Genomic DNA, 25225 nt, shown 5'->3' on the forward strand with positions numbered 1-25225 from the left:
GGCAGTGGGGCTGGATTTCCTCCGCTCTGCCTGCATTCATAAACGGATATGATAAACCAGCGCTGAACGCACCGGAGCACGACAACAGTCAGCTCTGACCATGGCGGAAGAGGACGACGCGAGGATTCGGATTTTACAGAGCCTTCGGGGGAAAATATGTAAGTTTGATGGGCAAGTCTGTTTTTCTCTGGCTCTCACGGGGGTAGAGAGGTCGGTGGAGCAGACGAGAAGGGAAGCCGGAGGGGCGCGGCGTGCTATCAACAGTGTGGAGGCAGAGGCAGCCAGTTGATCTGGTCGGTCTGCTGGTTAACGTCAAGTTAGCCTAGCATGCTAGCAGCAGCTCCTAGCTTGTTGTGAGTGATTTCATTCATTGGGCCGCCCTTCGTGGCCGGTTCCAACAAAGTGTGTGTGTTTAATGAGAGTTACGGATGGCGAGGGTTTCAAAATGCTGCCGATTTGAGTGGACTTGATGCCCTGTGAGCTAACCTAACGCTGGTGGTGGTGGCGGCACAGGAGGCTAGCTCCTAACGTTACCAACCACTTGAGTTGATCGTCACTAACCCATTCAGCTGTAACGTTACTCACTGCAGGCACCTGACAGTCGGGTAACGTCGCCAGTGTTGGATAATAACATTCACAGGGTTTAATGTTAAATACAACGCATATCAAAAGCCATCTTAGGGACCAAGGAGTTTAACGTTATCTAAGTTACTTAGGCGTTAAATATCCACTGTAATCCGGTTACCTTCAATATACCATAGTAACCTTCTAATGCCAATCACTGCCTATTTATCACTATGCTGTGTTGACTGATGACTGACCAAGGATCAACCCAAGTCTCAACACAGATTTCTTTCTGCATTTGCAGGCTTTAATCAAGAAGCATCTAAATGTAGTTACCACACTTCAACATTTGCCACTACATTGTGGTTAAACATCCATAGGATTGAGTTAGTTACCTTGCTTGCAGCAGCAATTAATCTATACTACTGCTACTAACTGCCTCCGTGTAGATATCATAAAATTACACTAGCCATGCATGTAATAGGAGGCAAAATCGGAAACGTTGGCTACAAAGTCAAATACCTCACAGGCCAGTTTCCTCATTCACAGGCTGGGCTGGTCCATTAGATTGCCTACCAACAGGCTGTGTACCTGTTTAAATGTGTAATTGTAATTTTTGCAATCTACTCAAATTCAAGATGCGTATGGCTGGTCTCTTCCAACCTTTCAACCATTACTACAAATTTTGAGATTCAAATTGCACAAGCTGTGCTGCGCTTTTACTCACTGACAATAGTGACTTTCATATGATGTGGGAGATTGGATTGATCTCAGTTTAAACACACATCAATTAGTGTACATCCACTGACGCACTATACTCCTTGTGCTAGAGTTTAGAGTCAATTCATTGTGGTTAATATTAAATTTGCCCCAGCAGCATTGCTTTGTCTTAATGTGGAGCGTAAAACACAGTGCAGTCAATATTCAAAAGAAAATAGTTTGAAATAAACTTTTTCTGTGATAATATTATTTTTACTGTTGTTATTTCTTTTGTTATATGTTTGACAAAACATTACTTGTTGTATGTGCTTTGAATATATTTCGTGTTTCTAAAGTTTGTGTAGACCATGTGATGTGGCTTGACTGTATGTGTTTACTGTAAGGTGAAAATGGGTTAACCAGTACATAAAGCTTGAACATAGGCACACAGGAGGAAGGCAAATGTCAGTTTCACTACTATGAATTAATGAGAAAACGGTAAGCAGAACAAAATAGAGGAACTATCATGGCATGTAACTCACTTTGCAGTCTTACGAAACTTCATTCTTCCTTGTTCACACTTTGTCCTTTTTCCTTTAGCCTAGATCAATGGAGGTAGCATTCAGTGAAGATATTTTGTTATAGCAGTTTTTAAGTGGCCAATGTTGATGTGTGTGCTTATTTGCTTAATTGTCAGTATAAAATTTGGTATATTGGACATTGTTTAGACCTTGTCTCTGACCTCTGGGTCGTGGCTTTGACTGCTTAACATACTTCTGTTTTGGTTGAAATGTTGTTGAAGTGGAGTTATTTGGTTGGCCATAGTATACCTTATGTTCTTGTGTCTGTGTGTATATGTCCGTATGTGCTCTATACCTACTAGGTCATCCTGGTCCAAGCTTAGCAACAACTTGGCTGTTTAACTTGCCAAGCTTAGCCATACACCTATATTAATAGCCTGTTGAAAAGCTGATCTTAAAGGTGGCTTTTGTAATTGGGTTCTCAATTAGGCTGATGGTGTCTGTCCAAATTTAGCCTGTTTTTGCCCCTTTTATCCACCAGTCTGACTCATTGTGAAATTATTGATACATGCTGTTTGGCTGACTGCCATTCAGCTGCGATTCAGGTTTAACTTTTGTGGCTTGTATTCGGTGCATTTTTTCTGCATGTGTTGCACAAAACCTTGTATGTAATTTGGGTCTGCCTGCAATGTAATAGAAGTGGGTGTAAGTAAAGTGTGTTACAAAGGTGTTTGTCATTTGTGAATCAGCGCTGTACCATCCCCATTGGTTATGCTGAGGAAGTCAGTGTTTCATGTTTTTAACCACATATGAGCCTCAATTCTACTTAAGCGACATCCGCTCTGCAGCTTGCCCTGACAACTGGCATGAGCAAGTGTCCTAGTATAAACACAATGATGTTGAATATGAAAACATTATTTTAAGTGTACAATGCATGATTAGCGTATAGTGGGACAGCTTGAGTGAAATTAACCCTGATTTGTATTTTACATGTTTTTTCATTTTTGATTAAGATTAAATTTAATTCATAAACTAGTTTTGTTTTAGAGTTGTCAGGTTCCAATGAGTTAGATTTCTGAGATCTGAAACTTAAATTTAAATGTCCTCTGAACCTCTTAAAGATATACTCTACTTGAAATGGCATTTAGTCTACTTGTCTATAGAGGATTTAACATGCCATCAATATTTATAACTGTAAACTGGAAGAATGTAAAGAAATGTTAGTGATCAGTATTGACTGGGATTGTTCCAAACCTGTATCATACACTCGCTGGCCACTGTATGTACACCTGTACAATCTAATGCAATCCAATATAATGTGTTGGCCACCCTATCTACACAAATGAAAGATATCCTCAAGAATATACATAACATAATTATCACCTTCCAGACAATTTCAACAAAAGCTGAGAAATTAGAACTACAAAACTAGAACCAATGGATTGCATTTGATTGTACTGATGTACCTAATAAAGTGGCTAGTAAGTGTATCTGTGCCAAATGATACGCATATGCAATATAAGTGAATGTGCTTTTAGAATTTCTGAATTGAGCATGGTTTTATTTTGAGAAAGACTACTGTTATTTTGATTGCAGTCGAGATAATAATCTTCTTTTTCTCTCTGTGTTGCAGGTGAAGCTAAGAACCTGGGGCCAGTCTCAGGTCCAAATCGACAAAGGGATCTCTGCACCTTTTGCACCATAAGTCTGGATCAAGAGGAGGTGTTCCGCACAAAAGTGTTTGACAAAAGCGTCAGGTAAGTGGGTTGCCTATGTAGCTTTTATGCATGCAGTAAATTTTCATCTTGATTACATGTCTGTTTGCTGTGTAACTGTTACTGGACAGTTAAGTGTTGATTATGTTAACATTACAGTAAAGTGTAAACTTTAAAGCATTGCACGTTATTATACTATACACAAATACTTCAGGACTTAACAATGATTAATTATGTGCAAAAGGTCTAAAATTAAATATAGAGACATAGACAGGTGAGAGAGCTAATAGAAGGTTAGTATAAACTGCCAATAGTAATAGTGTAACATGCACATGACACGACATACAAGTTCTATGGGACCTGTATGTTTGGGTTTTATCATGTCAAGTCTTTGCACATCCCACCTATAGTAAGTAATGTTTAATTCAGTTCAGTTTATTTATATAGTCCCTAAAATCATCTCAAGCCACTTTTTATTTTGAGGTTAAGACCTAAGAGTGTTATTTGGAAAACATAGCAGACACTACGTGACAGTGGAGAGGGGAAACACTCCCTTTAACTGAAGAAACGTGCAGAATCAGACTCAAGATCTGCACCCATTGGCTTTGACCAGTTGGGGTCACTTAAAAGTGAGGATAGAAAAGAACAGACAAAACAATGGACAGGTTGGTGGGCCAGAAACTGCACAGTGGAATCCAACAGAAGCACAGCTACAGGAGAAAAAAACACAAGTTGATTAAAAGCAATGATGGCATAGAAATGACGAGAGAAGCTCAGTGAATCAACTGAGGTCCTCCAGCAGACTAAGTCTATAGCAGCAAAACGAAGAGATTGTTCAGTCACCTGATCCAGCTCTGCCTATAAACTTTATTATAAAGTAAAGTTTTAAACCTTGTCCAGTCTAGACATGAATTTTTCACTTTAAGACAGAATGCTCCTAATTTTAGCAATATTCAGTGTTGGCTATACAAGAAGTCCAAACATCCTTCTGTTTATATGTGGGCAAATGATTTGGGTTCAGTCTATTATTTGTGCCATTTCCTCCTTTGAATACATCTCTTAACTTGGTAGTAAACCTTTTGTATAGTTCTGGATGTCAGTCAAGTAAGCATTAATGTTGGCTGCTGTTACACATTGTACCATAACTAGTTTGTCTGTAAGTCATAATAAAACTCAATATCCTGTTGAGAAAATCTTACTTGGAAACAGAACTCACTAAGTTTGTTGGTACTCCTTTCTTGGGGGGAAATGTCCAGTTTTGAATGCAGTCATATATTTAAATATTTCAAACAAATTGTCAATATATGGCTCAGAGCTGTGTGTATGGTACTTTTCTACTGGGAAACTGAGGTCATTCTGTCTCAAATGAGCTCTTTTACCAGTAGCTTCTTATTCACAAGCGTTTCAGAGAAAAGTGTGGGTGATGGGCAATCAGGAAACCTTTTAGGTTTCTATATTATTGCACGTCTCACTGTAAACATGGATCTGCCTTCTCTAGGTATTTCACAACAGCGCTTTTGTTTTCTCTCCTGATTTCGGTGCCTTTCAAAAGGATTTTAAAGTGTCATAGGAAGTGTATCCTCCCACATTCTCCCATGTCTTTCTTTCTGTGTCACTCTCAACTACCTTAGCCTCTGTTGAGCACATCTTAATAATTACTTAGATTTTGTCCACTGTTTATTGGACGGTGCTTGACTCACACGTGTTGTATGGGCTCCTGTTTCTAATTGTTTCAAGACTGTATAGAAGCTGTAATTCAAGCTAATCCCTAGGATGAAGCAGACATGTTCAAACGGCTGTGGTCAAGGAGTCCTACTTAGCATTCTCACTAGAAACTAGGATGACAACAGAAAGGAAGGTAGTATAGTGAGTGTGTGGTTGAATGTGTACAGAATAGGGAGGTTACAAGTGCACAATTGCGTGTGAGGTTGAGGAGGGTGTGTGGGTGTACACTGGATGTGTTGACCAAACCTAGTGCAGTAGTATCAGTCAAAATATTTCACCATCCAGCACGCATAAATTGTCATCGAAAGCAGGAGTGCAGAGATTGAAGATCTTAGGCACCAGATTCTCTCTATGTTAGTAACTAGTAAGTGTCACTGTGTTGTTTACAATTTAATATAAGTTTTTCTCCAAATGAACACACCTCAAAACTTTGTCAACTTAGCTGGGCAAAGAAGGAAAAAAAACTAAGAGGCAAAGAGTACAGTTTTTCTGCATCATACGAACAGTTAATCCAGTCTGTTCAGTGTGACAGGTGGTCCGTCTGCAGGCAGCAGGTACATCGAGGTAGTGCTTAACCTACAATCGGTTATGTCAGATCAAGCTGTCTAGCTCGCTATCTTGATCATGAGATAGTTGTGTTGGCAAGACTGAATGGCACAGATGCTTGGGTTCACAGCAATATAGCTCATGTTGTTTTATGACTGGAGTTAGCATTTTCTCGCTGTGTCTGCATGGGCTTTATCTGGACGCTCAGTTTTCCACTCAGTCGGAATAACTGCAGGTTAGGTTAAGTTGAACTTGAAACCAACCCATAGATGTATATTTTAACGTGCTAAATATTGTTTGAAGCATTCATAATTTTCTCTATTTCTGCATAAACATAATGCCATGTTCAAACAAGTCATAGATAAAGGGAACCTAAATAAACAAATGAGAGAAAAACATTACATTTTATTTTTTATTTATTATGGAAAATGATCCCCTTTTAATCATTTGTGAACTTGTGTCTTCAGCAACTGATATGACCTCCTTTTCTAGCTAAATGTTTTCAATAACTGTTATCAGCCTTTTATAGTGGCTTGAAAGGAATTTAGACTAGTCCTTCTTACAGAACAGCTTCAACTTGGATACTGATTGGCTGAACTGTCTGCATCAGGTCCTTTCACTGCATTTCTATAGGATTAGTAAGTCGTAATCTTTCATTAATAAGTGATGATCTTAGAGGTACACATACTTTTACCACACGCAGATATTTAAGATTGAATAATTTTCCTTAGTTAATAAATTAATGTTTGTTCATAAAGAAGTGTTTGTCTTATTTATTTAATTGGGTTCCCTTTATCTATGTATATATGCACAAATGGAGAAAAATGTACTAACTTGGATGGCGTATGATGGCAAATGTTAAACTATTACACATGCCGGGACTGGCTCTAGTCCCATGCAGTCCTACTCAGTGTTGGCACCTATTGTATAGTGGATGGATGTTTATTATAACCAGTGAAAGGACCCTTCCTTTCATTCATCTTACTTGGATGTCAAGACAATGTAAAGTTAGTGGTTTCCAGTTGACTACCACAATAGCATATTACGGAAATGACAAGCAAGCTTTTGGAGAGACTGGATGCTAAATAGTGACAGATTTAAACCCACAACATGGCAAGATTGTTCCTCTCAGCCCTGATGAGTCACAAGAGCACCCTGCGTCGTCCACCTTCTGCTCAAACAGTGCATTTCCTTGTAAATTAACAAATCCTGTATTTGTTCAACTGTGATAATGTCATGCATGTAGGCTAGGCTTAGTTCTTAGAACAGATAAAGTCATTATAGTGGGTGACTAACATGTATGTAGATGTTGATAATAGGTGCCTCAATACTGCATTTAATTCACCGCCAGACTCCACTGGTTTTACTCTCCTCTCCTCTTCTCTATCCATTCAAATGCCATTATTGCATGACTTTCACTTTGTGTTTTCTCTCTCCCGTAGTTGTGCTTACTCCTTTCTGTCTCTCTCTCTCTGTACATTACTGCAGGTATCCTCGACCTTGGAGTTATATAGTTCCAGGCCGGTTACTAGTCCTGCCGACCAGCCTAGTGTCTTTGCTGCTTGTTGTTGTGTTGTTTTGTTTGTTTGTTTTGTTGCCTGCTGTTCTATTCTCTCTCCTCTTATCACTCACCCTAACCAGTTGAGGCAGATGGCCGCCCACCCTGACCCTGGTTCTGCTGGAGATTTCTTCCGTTAAAGGGAGTTTTTCCTCTCAACTTTTGCCTAGTGGGATTGTTGGGTTTTCTATACAATTCTGTATTCAATTATATTTTGTAAGGTCTTAAACCTTAAACACTGCAAAGTGCCTTGAGATGACTTCTCTTGTGATTTGGTGCTATATAAATAAAATTGAATAGAGTGTAACACCATGTTTATCTAGTAATTATCCGTTGTTGTTGTTGTTTTTGTTGTTTGTTTGTTTTTTTTCTCATATCATACACACAACCTTATATCACAGTAATTACATCACTGTTCTAACCAAGCAGTAGTACATTACATTAGGGATCTATTTTAGTGATCACAGCATTTCACTGTAGAATTACATCAAGTGAACAGCTAAAAGGCTAAAATTGAGGAAATTGCGTAAAGTGACTATAACAGTTTGAAGAGTGCAACAGCACTATATACAACAAATTAATTCAGATTGCATCACTAAAAGTCATTGTCTTGTCCTGTCCCCACACATACACAACTGCTGGATACAGAGATAAACTACAGCAAATAGTATTGGGGTCCAGCCTAGTAAAAGTTGGCACTGGATGGCACAATTTCCATCCGGTGCCTCAAGGACCCAACACGCTTACCAACAAGGCTGCCACCCACCCTGACCCTAGAACTGTTGCTATGGTTACATGCACTGTGGATTTGAGGGGTCTCTTCATCCATGTTGAACTCAAAAGACCACAACATACTTGAAAAATCAAACCTAAACTCAACTTAACTACTGACTGTCTACAGCCAAAAATACTACTTAACACATGAAGTCAGTTAGCGCATTTCTCCATTATGGTTTCAAAAAGCTGATAAGTCAGTGGATCTGCAAATATCTTAATACCTTACATTTCTGTTTCATTTATGTAAAGTGGGGGCTGAAAGTCCGAAAGCATTAGTGATGATATTTTTTCTTAAAACTTTACATCTTTTAAATTTATTGCATTTTCTTTCTGTTTCTGTTCATCATGAAAAGAATAAACCCACAATATATGTCTATTCTGTAAATCCAAAACCAGTATTAACTTATTCATCAGGTTCCTGTAGGACAACATTATTTTAGAAACCTCACGTTGTACCACTGGGTGCAATCTGCAATCACTTTCCTATACAACCAAAGTGTAAACTCAAGGCTCTGACACCACCTCAGCATTTTTTTTGAGTGTGTGTGTTTGTGTCTGTGTGTGTGTGGGTTTAGTTTGTAGGTTACTGATGTATAGTCAAATTCATTATGTTTAAAGGGTTTAAATGTTAATGTATATCAAAAATACCAGAGTTATTACTGAGTTATCTTGTGAATTTACTACTATAATAATTAAAAAAATATTTTTTGCATGCTGATATTACTTTTCTACTTTGTATTTCAATCTACCAAATTTGTTCTTGTTCTTATTTTCCTGTAACAAATTGTTTACAAACCAATCCAGAGGAAACCACTGGCCCTATATATATATATATATATATATATATATATATATATATATATATATATATATATATATATATATAATAAATTTTTTTTAGTATTCAATTATGGAATTATTACTTTTTTGCTAGATGGTGGGAAGCTATAGCTGAGCCATGTATCGGACTCGATCATTAGTGACAGCTACTGAGCAATGCTGAGAAAAATCCTGATGATTCCAGTGAGCTACTGTCCTTGACTGCATTTACATGCACTTAAGTGCCCAGGTTACTCAGAGAAAGCAGCTTTCTTGAGTAGCCAGGGAACAGAGTCTACATGTATACATGCCGTCTTATTTCTCCTCTTCCTCTGACTTTGTTTTATGAACAGTGCACAGAATTTAACTGTAGAGTGACAGAAAATGCTAATTTCTGGCTGTATTTTTGCTGTGTTCATGTAGATGCACAGTGAGGGAGAGAGGTAAAGAGAGAGGCGATAGACACAGCTGCTCAAGAGCTCAAACTGTCTGTATAACAAAAATGCATAGTAGAAAGTAAGCCTGATTGTATTTAGAAGTTGCTTTTATAATAATTTTATTTTCAGTAGGACCTTTGAATGACTTATCACAGAGATATTTAAGAAGTTTGAATTGAATTTTTATAACTTTGATACAATAATCGCTCACCAAGCTTAATGATTCATTACGTGAGCCTTTGTTTCACGCCTCATAAGATGATCAGGCTCTAGCCACTTATCTTGTCACATTTTATCACACATTATACCACCTCCTACACATATCTCTCACATACTTTTTTTTTTCTCTTCTTTTTTTCAAAAATTGAAAACCTGGATTGCTAAATTAACCATCTGACTTTTGTCCACAGCCCTTTTTATGGAGAGGACTTCTACTTTGAGATTCCACGTCCATTTCTCTGTTTATCCTTCTACGTTTATGCCAAAAGTGTTTTCCAAAGGGACCTACCTGTTGGTAAGTCGCATTTAATCACTGACACATGTACATTTTCTCATCTGAATGGATGGGTTATAGGTTTGTGCATGTGTGTCTTTTCAGGCAAGGTGTCAATTCGCAAGGATGACCTGTGTAAATATAGCGGGAAAGAGCACTGGTTGAGCCTTCAGCCAGTAGATCCTAACTCAGAAGTCCAGGTAATTTATTTAATCCAGTGTTTTAAATTAAAAAGTGGCACTTTACAAGGGGAGGTCCAAATGTCTTCGAGAGTAAAATAGATGACTCAAAAAATGTGTTTCCTTTGAAATCATACTCTATACCGACCTCAATGCACTTTTGCTACATGTGGATCCATTTTTCAAAACACTCAGCGAAGCAACCAGCTGCTCTTGAGATACTGGAAAACCAACATGCACTGTCAACCTCCTAAAACGCCCCTCTCTTGAGTCATCTTTGGTGCTAAAAGGACCAGTTTGAAACTGCAGGACAGTTCTCTGAGTTGGTGCTTAGATGCCAAGATAAGCTGATAAACTGCTATGTAATGGCAGAACATTAACACGCATTTGTTCTCATCAGTGAAATTCAGTTGCAGGTACGCACTATATTCACTACTACCTTCATTTGTCTCCATGATGATCTACAAACCTTAAATTTTAAAGAAAAACTAAACGATAAGTAAGGTTTCTGAGGGGAAAAATGGTGTTATCTCTTTCTTTTCTAAGCGTGAATGGGCATCATGGGTGTTTCATTTTCTATTCTACATGCTTTAAAGTTTAAATTTATTGATGGTAAGACTGCACCTTCCAGCTCAGGGGATGCGTGCTTTTACTACTTGCAGCACCCCTGATATTACAAGCAGGAAACTCACTTGCATTTAGTCTAAACGTTTTGCATAGATAAGATCGTTTCCATGTCAAAGTAAGGCTTAATAGACTCTGTCCAAGCTGTCATGTGTTTAAAGTTTGAAAGGACTGAACAGGCTCAACTTTGTTCACTGTTGCTACAGCAGTCGGTTCTCAAAAACACATCACTGCAGTGTGGCTGAAGGAAAACAAAATGCTATATGCAAGATTCAGTTTTGGATTGCTTTTGTCACACACTTAATATCGTGACTTTTTTTTTTTACGTATCTCTTTTAAACAAGAATCTTATCTCTAACAAGGCTGTAATGCAACTGCTGTCCCATTGTAAACTTCTAACAAGTCTAAAAATACTACAGCAAACCTGTGGAAGATAACAGCAGGTGGCCTTTATTCTACATCGGGAAAAATACCACAGCTGTAGTTCTGCAAGATTTGACTAAAAACAATGGAACAGCTAAATCTAGACTTCTGCATAATGTTTCAAAGGTCTGTGTAAAACTCAAGAAGCATTTGCCACCAAATCGCTCCCATCTTTTTTTATCATGCAAATGTAACTGGTCTGTTGTTGAAACTGCATACATTTCCATACTCCCTAAATCCAGGAAGTTGTTGTGTCCTACCACTAGTGTGTCTGTGAGATCTGCAACGATTGTGTTTTCCATTAATTAATTCATGGACAAATGTATTGTTAAATTAAGACAGCTTTTTTGTGAAACTTGTTGCAGCTGGTTAAAGTACTTTCCTCATGTAAAACCTGCTAATGAATATTATAGGTAGTCTTATCAGATGTTTTTGGTACAGTGTCTGCTTTGTGTGGTTAAACTGTCTTTTCATCATTTATTAATTTTTTATTATATTTTATTTTCAGTTTTGCAGTTTTAGTTCTTAGAACACATAGGACATGTATGTAAGTTGTGTGTTTCAGTAGTTTTTTTTTTTTCTAAGAAAAACTAGATTTTGTGGCCTGATTGTGTTGGGTGAAACTACAGCACACTACCACTTCTGTGCTGCAGTAGCTAACATGTTGACTTTAGCTGCCATTAGCCCACGCTGGACTATTCTGGGTATGTGCTGCTACACTGATTCACTCACAAGTAGACACTTTCAATTTCAATCAGTGAGTGATGGAGGTGTTTTTGCAAAGCCTCTCTGGCTTGGTTTGTAGTCGTTGGGGCTGTGCATGTAACCTGTAAGAAGTGGTGATAACTCATATTCTAGTGAACTAGCTCAGTTAATGCAGGGAGGCAAAACAGTTTAAACCCTTATTAATTACCCAAAAGGCAGAATGGGTCCCTCCAATAAGTGTTAATTTGCTAATGATATTGGTATTATATATTAGCATTATATTGGCTAAAAGGCTAATATTGCAACAGAAAAAAATACTTGCCATCTCAGCCAAGTGCTGAATTGCTCAGAGTGCGTGGGCGTTTTGTTTGGCTCCCCCTCAGTTGCTCTCTCTTCCTATGTTACTCTCTCTCTCTCTCTCTAACACTACCTAAAGCGAGACCGGCAGTCTTTACCACATCCGACCCTGTAAAGATCATTTTGAGTGATGACAAAATTCACAGCTGTTACGACTCTTATCACACATGATACCTCCCTAAACCTAAAACAGCATGATATTTGAGGTTGAGTTGGCCACAGGTCTTAAAGGACAAGAGAATAACATGAATATAAAGAATACATTTGACATATTACAGGGAAATAAAAGTATTTTTACAAACGTGTAGTAAAATAAATATTAGTGATTGTGTGCGTGGGCTTAGGGATTTGGTATCTGGTCATTTTTTCACAAGCACATACTACAGCCCACGCTTTTATCTTGTTTTTACAACCCACATATTAACAGTGTAAACTCAGAGTTTGTCTTGAGATTTTTGATGTGTACTTTGTGTTTAAGTGAGACTTCATCATAATTTGTCAGCTTCTAACTGGTCTTTTATGTTCAACAGGGCAAAGTTCACCTGGAGATGCGATTGAATGAAGTGATCACAGAGAATGGCCCAGCAGGTCAACACTTATTAGTCCGGTGAGTTGTAAGATCGCGTCAGAAAGAAGTGTGCTCCAATGCATTTTGTTGTCAAATGAACTAAGAAAGTTTGGAGAATCAAAGGCAGTAATGTGTTGAAGTTTATCAAAATTATACTTTTGAACCTTTATTAAAGCTCAGCTAGATTAAATATAAGAAATCAGGAAATAGAGAAAAAAATATATAAAATCATGCACAAAATCAAATTTAAAGGCTTTCTTCTAGTTGTGTGGTGTGAAATGGGGCAATACCCACTTTTCCTGAACAGATAAGAAGGTTAGGGAGTCTCTGTCAACACTATTTTCAAAACAAACAAAAGCTTTTTTTTTTCCACAGTTAATGTGAGCTATAGCTCATTAACTTAAAAAAAAATCTTCTCCAGTGCAGTGTCCACAGCGAGTTAAATTATTTTCTATGATAACAAGCATGTGGTTCAAATGTATAATTTGTAAAAATATATAAAGAAATGCTTTGTCTGAAACTGAATATATCAGTATATAGCAGTTTAGACAGATATGTGAGAAAGATATTTTAAAGCTATAATCAAAACATATCATATTATCACTGATCAGATCACTTTCCAATCTTAGCTCTCAGTGACTTGTGTTAGGTTTTGTGTCTCACAATATTACTTTGTCACCTACGCCCAGCTGAAGATCTGACATAAAAAGACACGTAACAATCAAAAGTACAAACTGTGGCCAGATAACAGCAGGGGAAGATGAAAAGGAAGCGCACGTTGAAGGATTCGGTTGAGCACATAAACAAAATGTGTGTGTATGTCAGCACTCATGTTGTTTACGTGTATTGTGTTGCATCCCCCATTCATACTTGGACAGCGGGGTAATGAGGAGGAAGTGATGGCATCTGAGCAGGAAGCCTGTGCTTCTCACACAGCAACCGCTGTGGTTTTCTGCTGCCGTCATTCACTGTGTCACTCAGATTGTTTGCTGTAACTGTAACTGCTCAGTGTCAGCTCGTAAGTGTCAGTGCATGAATGTACTGCATTTTGTTTTGTTCAATAGCCTGTGCAGAAAGTGTACAAAGGTCAGATCTAATGGATTTGCATCTGTGTCTGCATGCCATCCTATTGCAGTCTGATTAGTCATCATTATGGTCAGAGCAGAACGAGAAGGGCTTGAGAGATGCGAAGGAGACTACAGGGAATATTGTCATGACACCCTGGAAGAAGAACCACAAACATCCTGACATTCGCTTTGCTTGGCTTCTCCCTCTGGCCTCATTTAGTGATAGGCTGAATTCATTCTTACTCTCTGGTGACTCGTGCTTAGCAGCTACATCCTGTTTAGAGTACCTACATTGTCTGTTTGTTGTCACCTGAAACAGCAATAAAAAAAAAAAAAAAAGCAATGGTCCCTGTGTGACATGAGCCAAATATGAGGGCAAAGCACTACTTCTAAATGAAGCCTCAGAGCATATTGCTTTTTTAAATTGTTGACAGTCGGATGGTGGCTTCTTTCTCCTCAACCTCCATGTTTATTTGAGAATTGAGGACTTGGCAAAAATGTCACTTGTAAATGGTGATCTTGACAACTGATGCTAGGCAAGCCTGGGCACTCAAACTGGCCAAATAAGAAACACAGAAAATTATTTTGAATTGCAACCAAATCCGTAGCAATATTTTAGCCTTCTGAGTCAATGTTGCTTCAAGACAGCATAAACAATTTTTTCTAATAAAAAAAAAACACTATAAGACATGAATCAATGCTGCAGCAAGGGAAAAGGTCTTCAGAAAAATTTACTCACTTTTTTACATTAAGTACAGTGTTTATCTGCAGCATTAGTTGTGTATGTGTGACTTCTGTCTTTTTTTGTAAATATGGAAAGTAAATTTGGAAGTTGATGCCAACTTGCGTCATTACCTGTTCCATAGTGGTACAAGTGTATTACCTGAGGGCAACACATCAACACGAAACGTGTTTTTATGATTAGAAGTCATAAATATCTAGTGAGTGGGTGTTTGGAAACATCATTGGAAATTGTTTGATGGTAAAAACTACAAGCATACCAAAATAAAAACATGTTTTTTCGTTTTGTTTTTTTTTCATTGTACATGTGTGTTTTGGTATAAGGACGCTTTTTTTTGTCTTTACTGTGCTAACATAAAGCCCACAGAGGGTTGATAGCAATAGCATATCCACTGAAGCGTCTGTTGAACCAACAAGAAATTATTTACCATTTATGTTCTGAAGACAGTGGTGACAACTAATCTTCCCAAGGTCTCCAGCACTTTATTTGGCTGTTAATGATGATAAATTAGCACTGTATTAATGATATTTTTTCCAGTCCATGCTGTCCTTGAACAGCAATTGTATTAATTGTATTGTTTCATATTTTTTGTGACCTCCTCTAGGATAATAGAGTGCCAGGGACTGCCTTTGATCAGTGGGCAGAACTGTGACCCCTATGCTACAGTGTCACTCGTTGGACCTGCCAGGTAACTCAGTCCCTCACGTGTTTTATAGGGAGCAAAGTTTTCCCAACAACATACATATATGCTGATTCTTTTCATGTTGTAAGTATAGAAGCAGCCTGTTTGCTCCCTTTTTAACTTAATGGTTTTACATTAATAACATCTACCAGTCTACCTATATAAATATTAAAAGGTTTTTCAAAAGTAAAGGTTAACAAAAAATGTGGAAGAGAGAAAAATGGGAAACATTTATATAAATAAAACATTCCCAGGAATGAACTAGAGGTTAGACCATGTTGTGCTTTATATGGAGAGCAGCTTTTATCACCATGATATACAGTACTTGATAGAAGAAACTCTGCCACTCATAAAATGACTTGCAAGGATGTAGTTTAGAGAAAGCTGATGAGAGTCACAATAATTTATACATCAAAGGGGAAACATTTTATCATTTGTTTGATATTTTTATTATATTCTTTGGCACAGATTTGAAAATACATAAAATCCTGATGCAAAGAAATAAAAACAGAATTTAAAAGAACTGCAAACCATAGATGGAAATAGTAGTTTTGTTGATAGTCACCAGAGAAATGTTTTTAAAAGGGATTTCAGTTTCCATAAAATATGTTTCCAGGTCTGACCAAAAGAAAACAAAGGTAAAGAAGAAAACCAGCAACCCTCATTTTGAGGAGACTTTCTTCTTTGAGGTAAATGTTTATACACTTTGCTGTATATTTACATCATGAGTTTGAAATAATGAATTGGTTATTAGATTATTAACTCACTGTTTGTGTAAGTAAGCTGCTACATGTCCATCCTCAGGTCACGCGATCCAGCAGCTACTCGAGAAAGTCAAATTTCCAAGTGGAGGAGGAGGACATAGAAAAACTTGAGATTAAGTAAGTCATCTTTTTTTTTTTCCTCTCTGCTGTGCATTTCACTTTCTTTCTCTCTTTCTCGCTCTGGCTCTTTTTCTTTGGCTTTTTCTCTCCTTTCTCTTATATGGTCTTGACAGAAAAAAAGGGATTTATTAACAACCTGAGGACAAATAAGTGAATTTAGTTCTTGTGTGTTCTGACTACTGATAGAGAGCCTTGCTTTCTGGTTAAGGATATGTGGGGCTTCCATCACAGTGGACTCATAGCTCATTGGGTAAGACTAGTCAGATTCAAATGTAAACACTCATGCATGGGTTTGAGGTTTGAATTTGCAGTGATGTCATTGCACGGGTATTGTATTAGCTATTACGAATGCACCAAGCAGGTAAGCATCACTCAGTAGTGAACATTTTGTCCATTTTGCCAAACTGGAGTTGGATGGTTTGTGCTAAAAACACAGAACAAGAATTGTGTCTTATTTAATGCACGCGCTTCGCTGTAGTTTAATGCCATATAGTGACTGATGAAACATGATGTTTGAGTTCCCATCCTCTCTACCTTTGCAGAGTTGATTTGTGGAACAATGCAAATCTAGCCCAGGATGTGTTTCTGGGGGAGACACGGGTCCCTGTCAAGGTCCTGCGAAATGACCACATTCACAAAGCCTGGTAAGGACTACTTAGAAGAAAATGTCTGTTGATTTTCAATCCATTGTGAATGTAAATACATACAGATGCATTAATTATCAATTTAGAGTTTTTTTCCTTTGATATGATTTACACGTGTCACGTGTCACACATGATCACAACATGTACAAACCTTAAACCTCTTAGTTCATAAAGTCATAACGCAGTCAGGTTGAAACACAGACATTTTACTCACACTACTTAGGTAGAGTATTATATATATAACTTATTTCCAGTGTACGTCAGCGATAAACATCCATATATTTATATAGTAATCATAGGAAAGAATCCTCCTAACTCGAGGTCTTTATTTGTATTCACTAAATTAGATCAGAGTTTATTATTTGATTAATTTAGGCAGATAGTTAAAATGTTGTTTTGTGAACAGGTGCACTGACAACAGCTACATAAATGAGTAAAATGAAGAAACTTATTATATCTCTGATATAATATGTATTATATTGTTGTCAGTAAACAAAATTTTCAGTCTGACAGGCTCAGTCACCTTCCTTTTGGTCTCTAAACTTTACTTTGGACTGTACATCATGCTTATTCATAACAATTTGCAAGGTTAAGCTTTCCGTGCAATTACAGGGTGAATTGAAAGTCTTCCTAGATTTCTCAGCGTTCAGCTGGTTTTCCATTGTGTGGGTGTTTCCTTGGTTTGCGTCAGTGTAGGTGATATGGTATTATGCCAGATGGCAATCTGTTGGTACATGAGGGCTGTGAGTTGAGTGTGTGGGTGGCTTTTTGCATGTTAGCAGTACCTCATATCCTATGTTTATGCTGGAAACCGTCCATGTTGCAAACTGCTAAGCTTCATAAAATCAGAACAGGTGATCTGTTGTCTTTTCCAGAGAAGTGCCTATGTGCCTGTTTACCATGATCAAGAAGCGTATGCACTGTAAAGTACTGCAGTTCTCTTCTACAGTTAGTGAGTCTGTGTTTTGCTCCACCTGTTGGTTTTTAGGGATAAATACATGCAACACAAACAGTAATAATCTCTAAAAGCAAAGTTAACGGTGTCAAATGCTTTGATTTTAGGGGGAAGTTAAGGTTCCACCAGAATTTTTAAAACAGCTGCAAAAATAAGACACTGGTATCAAAGACAAATGTGTGATTTATATCCTGTACAGACAGGAAGAAATGTACTTCATTAAGTACTTACAACTCCCTTTACGATGAGTTTGAGCTGTTTTCATCCGGGTAGGGCTCCAAAGGAACTGTAGCAGTAAAACATCCTCTGAGTGTAATTCAATGTATCCCTAATAGTCAATCAACATGGGATCCTAATGTAATCAGACACTACTGATCATTTATGGATATCCGGTTCTCTTTTATAAGTTTGTGAGGAGGTTTTGTGTTTGTTGAAATGCGCAGTATTGTTAAGATGCATTTATCACAACTGTATCAACTGTACTGTATCCAATATGTTTTTGAGGCAGAAATGCAACTATCTGTGTGAAAGAACACCGTGTCTCTCCACTTAAGAACTTGCCCAGGTTTGGGAGATTTAACATTGTGTGCAGACACTTTTTCATTCAGCTGTCTTTTTTTTTTTTTTTTTTTTTTTTAGTATCAATTTATACTGTTTTTTTTTTTTATGTGTTGAACAACTGGTTTCAGGCCAGTAGGACCAGCCATTCCATCAGCTTCTACTTTTGTAAAGCAGGAGTAAACCTGGCCTGTGTGTTACTATATACACAGTGTACTGTGCTGTAGTTGTGATTAGAGGTCATAGCAGCCGTTCCCTAACAAGCACTCTGTTTGCCTGTTGTGTCACAGGTATCTCCTACAGCCTAAAGGGAACGGCAGCAAATCCAAGTCTGACGATTTAGGATCCTTGCGTTTGAAGCTGACCTACATAGAAGACACGGTGCTGCCATCTGCCTGCTACACACCACTCTGCAACCTGCTGCTCAAATCCCCTGATGTGAAGGTAAACTAAAAGGTCAAGTTATTGTAAATCCTAAGATGGAGTACACATGAGGCATTCATGGGAGGATTCATGGTGGTGTAGCTTTCTTTAGTGTAATATACTCACCTCAGCCTTCTTTTTCAAAAAGGTATTGAAGTATAATGAATATAGAATGTGAATATCAAATGTTTTGCTTCTGTTACTGTCTCTTTTTTTATTCAGTCAATGTCATCCGTATGTGTATTCCCCTATTTAACCCTTTTACTTGACCTTCAGCCCATCTCGGCTTCAGCAGCACACATCCTGGGGGACATCTGCAGAGAGCGATATGAGGTTGTTCTACCCATGGTCCGACTGCTGCTCCACCACAATCGCTTTGTGCCTTTTGTCTCTGCTGTAGCAGCGTTGGAGTTGGACAACACTCAGTGAGTATTTGCACATTTATAACACACAGCAAAGGTGAACTGTAGGTAGTTACGTGTACACATAAATGTCATGACTACATTGTTACTTCTCTTATCCATGAAGCCTTAAAATTAGGTTCCTGTTGTATTTACAACCACGGGAGTGACTTTTGTAGGTTATGCTGTGATTGCTTATATTTATTTTAATGTAGTCTAAGGGTAAATGTGAAAAAGGAAGCAAGTATAATCAACATTTTAAAGGTGAATCAGGGTGATTTAAGTGGTGTTAGCTTTACTTTCACAACTTTTAAAGCTAACAGTGTTATACTACCAAAATGCTAAAATTGAAGAAGAAACGATGACCATGATCAGACTTGGATCATAAAAGTTTTTTCATTTGTCTTTAAAAAAATTAGACTGGAATCTTAAACTTTAAGACCCTAAGAAGCATTTACAAAATAGATTATTTTAGCCGGTCCAAACATGTGACATAATCTTTTGTCAAGAAATATTCTTAATGATTTCATTTACTGGCTTTGTGATCATACAGAGAGGCTAACACTATATTTCGTGGAAACTCACTGGCAACACGCTGCATTGATGACATGATGAAGATTGTGGGAAAGAATTACCTGACAGTTACCTTGAAGCCTGTAATAGACGAGGTATGAGTAAGAAGGTGACACACAAACGCACACATACATACACACACATTCAGTGTAGATGCATGAGTCGCTGAGGTCAATATGGAAAACTGCGCAAACAACCTCCTTTTCACTGCAAACAAGCAGATGTTCAGATGTAATTGGTACTGTAGGTTTGAATTCCCAACAGGTTCCTGCATCAACCTCTTTACTAAACCCCTTTTCAATAATTTACTATAAATATAATTTTAATGAGATTAAAACGGTCGATTTATTTGTTAATGGTTAATTTGTGGCTTTTTAAAACTGCTCTACCCGTATTTGCAAAATGTGTCATATTACATTTTAGAGTGGCGTACAGCATTTAACACTGATTTGACTGTCCCATCATTTCTCATCAAAACAGCAGGCTTGACCCTGGTTTTTAATTGTTTTTTGTGTCTTTTTCATTTATTTGTAGATTTGTGAATCCTACAAAACCTGTGAGATAGACCCCATAAAACTAAAGGAAGGTGACAATGTGGAGGTCAACAAGGTAAATGCTCTTACTGTACAGTCTTCTCCACATACAAGCAGAATATCATCTGATGTTCATCTGGTTTCGATCAGACTATTAAATTAACAGTTAGCTCTACAAATTTAAGTACTTTTAACCTTTGTTCAGTGTAAAATCTATTTTTTTATGTAAGCCTACAATACACAAAGGCTGTATATTCTATATACATTCTATATAACTTGCACTGACCACTGCTTTTCCAGTGCATTGTGCATATAGTAGGGAGCATTTATGTTCAAGATATCGCTTCTCCTTGCCTCTCAAATGTGTACATGAAGCCGTACTATTGTTTTCTTTCCCTCTGCAGGAGAACCTTCAGGGTTATGTCCAGAAAGTCTTCTCCTCCATCACCCAGTCTAGTTCAAGCTGCCCACCACTCATGTGTGACGTCTTTAGGTCACTGAGACACTTGGCTTGCAAACGTTTCTCAGGTACAGTAAAAGCTGGAGCCAGTAGAAGGCTGTGGCATGAAATTACTCAATCATGGAAATTTCCAAAAAGTCCAAAACCCTCTAGACCTACACCAGAAATGTATATGAGACAGAAGATCAGGATCTTAAATTGTAATTTACCACATTCCATTGTAACAGACCACATATTACAAGCTAATTGTTATATTCTTACACTTCCACTGTTGATAGATTTTTTCCTTGTAATTTTATCATATGCTATTAGGTTTAGGAGCACAGGGAGTTTGATAGTATTCACTGGATAGAGAAATTAAACAAACCAGCTTTTATTGCAGCGTTATCTCTGTAACCTGGTCTAGTTATACAATGGAAAAATATATATAATTTTGTGCCATACAAAATCTATAAGATTTAGGAAAACTCACACTAGATTTACAACAGGTGGCGCCAAATCACAAACATCTAACTCAAGTTTCAACTACCTCCCTGTGCATAAGACAGAAAGATTCACAGTAATTTGCAGATGTTGATAAAAGTGACTTTCAGTCATCTGTTTCAGGAACTTAATTATTTAATTCTTGTTTTAGAAAGCCAGAGTGTTTTCTTACGTAATTCTTTTTTCTCTTCAGCCGACCCCCATGTTCAGTACTCAGCTGTTAGCAGTTTTGTGTTCCTGCGCTTCTTTGCTGTTGCTGTTCTTTCTCCACACTCCTTCCAACTCCGGTCCCATCATCCTGTAAGTGCACCAACCTGGCATCTAAATATATCAGAGAGCCCATACAATACTTTGTTGTCATTGTACATTCTCTTTTATTTTAGGAACCTGAGATTTCCCGCACACTGACTCTCATCTCAAAAACCATCCAGACTCTGGGCAGCTGGGGTAGTTTGTCAAAAAAACTGGTAAGTGGTAAAACTGTGGTTATATATTGGTGAGAAGAATAAGGAGTTGCATCATTTGGTCTGTTGAATTGGGATTTTAAAAGTTAGGAGTCTGGCTTGAGTGAAATATATGCTGAATAATGGTAAATATACTTTAGTTAATGCTAAAAATGAGGGCCAGATGTTTTCAGTTGTTTAATTGTCTTCAAACCTTATCTAATACAGTTTTGAAAAATCTGTCACATGTGAATTTAAATATTTATTTTTTCGTCTCAGTCTAGCTTCAAAGAAACTTACATGTATGACTTCTTCAAATCATTCCAAGAGGACAAGTGCATTGAAAAAGTTAAAAAGGTATTTCTTAATATTGTCAAAAATTAAGGCAGTGTATTTATTTAGCATTTTAAATGGTTAGCACTGATATTATTGTTAATTCTCTTGTCCAGTTTCTTGATGAGATCTCCTCAAATGTCAGCAAGGAGTCCAGTGGGCTGGAAGACGCAGTTGTTCTCAAGGAAGGGTGAGTCTTCATTATGAACAGAGCTTAATGATGTGGCTACTTCTTTTTACCACTTATCCCTACATCATTTTCATACGTAGTCTGCTCTAAACATGGAGCAGTGTTTTGTGTTAGCAAACATGAGTTTAACCAGCAGGACTTGACTTTAGCCTCAAGCAGAGCAGATAAGAAAAACGTGAGTTTGCTCCCTGTGCTAATAGCTGGTTGTAGGTTAGAGCTCATTTTTCTCCCTTCAGACGCTAACACTGTATTTATTAGGTTTACTTGCTTACTTTGAACTACAGCTTAGTTTTTAAACTTAGATCTTGTGTCTGTGTTTGAGTACAGGGAAGTGCACAAACGTGGCCAGGGGAAAAAACGACTTGGAAAGAAAAACTTCAAAAAGAGATGGCTCAGAGTGACCAACAGGGAGCTCTCCTACCACAAACATAAAGGTGAGAACATTTTATTATTCATCCAATACAAAATTAATTTACAGCCTGATTGATAAAAGATAAAATATGAGAGAAAACTACCAGGAAATGTTGTTTTCTATCATAGTATATTAAAGTAGTACACCTTGTTGCTCAAACTTCACAAATTCATTTCTGCGTTCCAGGGAAAGAGGCCATCTGCACCATTAATGTCAAAGATATCCAGGCGGTAGAGAAACTGGATGAAAGTGCCTTTAACCGTAAAAATGTAAGAAAGTCTCCTTTAGACAACCAGTCAGCAGTGTTTTCCTGTTGCAAAGGAACATTTAAGTTTTGTAAAATAAAGTGACAATGAAAGATTATGTTGACAGTCTTTGGTTTCTCAGGTTGTTGCAGGTGAAATGTATGAAAGACATGAAACATCTCACGCTGTACTTAATATACATTGACCAATGTGTTTGTTACTGTTTAACATAAAACTATAACAGCGTTAAATCACTTAACGCTGTTAAAGTTTTATCTCAAACCCCTGAAAATGGTGTCTTTACACGAATTAATAGATTTTTAAACAGCTCTGTTTCTCTCTTGTGTCAGATGTTTCAGGTGGTCCACTCTGAGAAGATTTTGTACGTTCAAGCAGGAAACTGTGTGGAAGCCAGTGAGTGGTTGGAGGTCCTGGGCCAAGTCACTCGCTGCAATGAGGGGCGGCTGACCACCTTTCATCCATCAAATTACACCGGAGGAGCCTGGCAGTGCTGCAAAAGCCAGAGTAACAATGCACCAGGCTGCAAGCCCTGCACAACGTGAGTGTTTCCTTCACATCACCAACACCATCAGACAAAACATTTTTCATCTATTAAATACACAATAATCTCGCTGCCTTTTGGTCGGACATGTGTTGCTGATCACAATAAACACTTAATAAAATTTCTCACCGCTGTTTTGAAACCCAAACAAATTTGGCCAAAGAAGTAGAAGCTCAGGCCAAGAGCAGAGCTACAATTAATGAAAACAGTCAAGTGGTGTAGAAAGAGAGGATTTGAAAACATACAGACGTAAACTCTGAGATGGAAACCTTTTTCCACCACTGGATTTTCATCTTTGAGTTACAGTGTTTTAAAAGAGAACAGTTAGTTTCTGATGTAGTTCCTGAGTTAATGTTACAGGTAGATTTTATTTTTCCAAATGAAAGAAAATTTAATTTTTCATCATTTCAGCTGTTTTTGTTTTTTAGGATTTAAAAGTTTAGTTCAGTTCTGCAAATGAAACTTGTGAAAATATTTTTGTCTTTTATTCATTATTACAAACATTTTTCTGCTACCTTTTCATTTTCTTGTGTTTCAGCATCATGCTGGCCAGCCTGCAGCTGGACATAGACTGTGATCGGGAAACAGAGAGAATTTTCTCTCTTCTCTCTTCAAACAACACCAAACTCCAGGACATGGAGGGTCAGTGCCTGTTCATAAAATACAGAGAATATTGATTAGCAAGAATTGATTATATTATATGTTTTCACGTTTTAGCCAGAGACAAATATACAGTGGCAAGAGTATTAACAAATATAATGTGCCTAAAGTGATAACGCAAAAAAATTTCTGATCTTTCATTTCTTTTTTCCAAAAAAAATAAAAACACACAAACGTCACAGTGCAAGTGGAAAAACTATGTGAACCCTTTGAATAATTACTTAAAAAAAGCTATTTTTCAGGTCAAGTCAGGTGTTAGCACAAGTTAAGAAAATTAATTTGGAGGTGTGGACTAGAGCTACTGACAAAAACCACTCAACAAAGTAGCCCGACCCTTAGGCTGCAATCCTGTTTTTCATCTCTATAGATGCATGTGCCAGCATGGCAGTGTACCAGGGCCCTCAGCGGGAGCAGGAGGAATACTCCAAGTTTACCATTCAGGAACCCAAAGAAACCTTTCAGACACTCAAACAGCTTCGAAACATCATGGAGGAACTTCAAAGGCAGCACAACATCAGGAACGACACCACAGCGCAGTACGGCAGCCTGTAAGTCTGCTCTGCATTACACTCTAATACATATCTAATGCAGTATAGTTTACTGTTTTCACTTCATGTGTGTACTCCTAGTCACAGATGGATGGCACTCATCTTTCTCACTGTCTCTGTTTCAGTGACAACCCAATAGTGGGGAAAACCTCCTAACCGAGACAGAGGGATGAGGCCTAAAGCAGGAATACTACAGAGAGCAAAGTCGGCCATAAAGGATGCGAGCGAGCCGTCACAGTGGGAACGCATGCTCTGTGTCCAGCAGAAAGATACACACCCTGACCTCCAGATGTCAAGAGTCCACAGCAGCAGTGACAGCCTAAGAACAGGAACCAGAACAAGCTTGTGAGATTTTCCTGGATTACTCCTTGGTCCTTGAAACAAACAGACCCTTAGGTGTTGTCATTTGTCTTTGACAGTCCAGTATGTTGCCTCATCTCCCCCTCCTTCTCTGCATTGTAGTTCCCCTTTTAAAGACACTCTTAATTTATGTCCACTGTTACATCTCCAGCTGTATGAAAAAAGCATCATTGGAAGGTGTGTGAATAGGCTGCTATTTTATTTTTATTCACTCAGTTTTAAATCAACAGCTGTGATGATGCTCTCTCAATCTTTTCACGTGTTCTTTGACATCTGTCTTTGGAGTTGTTGGATAATCATAATCTGTCTTGAGGGCCGTCCTCTACTCGCGCGCCAGTACACTTACATCTTTCCCTA

The 25225-nt window shown here is 37.8% G+C and overlaps 1 protein-coding gene across 1 annotated transcript; it reads left to right on the forward strand.

Moving 5' to 3' along the window:
• Window positions 1–19: 19 nt before the first annotated feature.
• rasa2 (RAS p21 protein activator 2) lies at window positions 20–25019 on the forward strand. The gene is made up of 24 exons (XM_026368315.1): window positions 20–158; window positions 3418–3541; window positions 9772–9875; window positions 9960–10054; window positions 12673–12749; window positions 15124–15207; window positions 15818–15890; window positions 16006–16082; window positions 16628–16729; window positions 18533–18686; window positions 18942–19090; window positions 19620–19734; window positions 20174–20248; window positions 20577–20700; window positions 21309–21415; window positions 21499–21582; window positions 21838–21915; window positions 22008–22081; window positions 22409–22515; window positions 22680–22762; window positions 23089–23297; window positions 23839–23942; window positions 24328–24508; window positions 24634–25019. The coding sequence occupies exons 1-24, from the start codon at window positions 101–103 to the stop codon at window positions 24662–24664; spliced, it is 2469 nt and encodes an 822-aa protein (XP_026224100.1). The 5' UTR covers window positions 20–100; the 3' UTR covers window positions 24665–25019.
• The last annotated feature ends 206 nt before the right edge of the window (window positions 25020–25225 follow it).

The sequence above is a fragment of the Anabas testudineus genome, chromosome 13, assembly GCF_900324465.2.
Source record: "Anabas testudineus chromosome 13, fAnaTes1.2, whole genome shotgun sequence".
Lineage (NCBI taxonomy): Eukaryota > Metazoa > Chordata > Actinopteri > Anabantiformes > Anabantidae > Anabas > Anabas testudineus.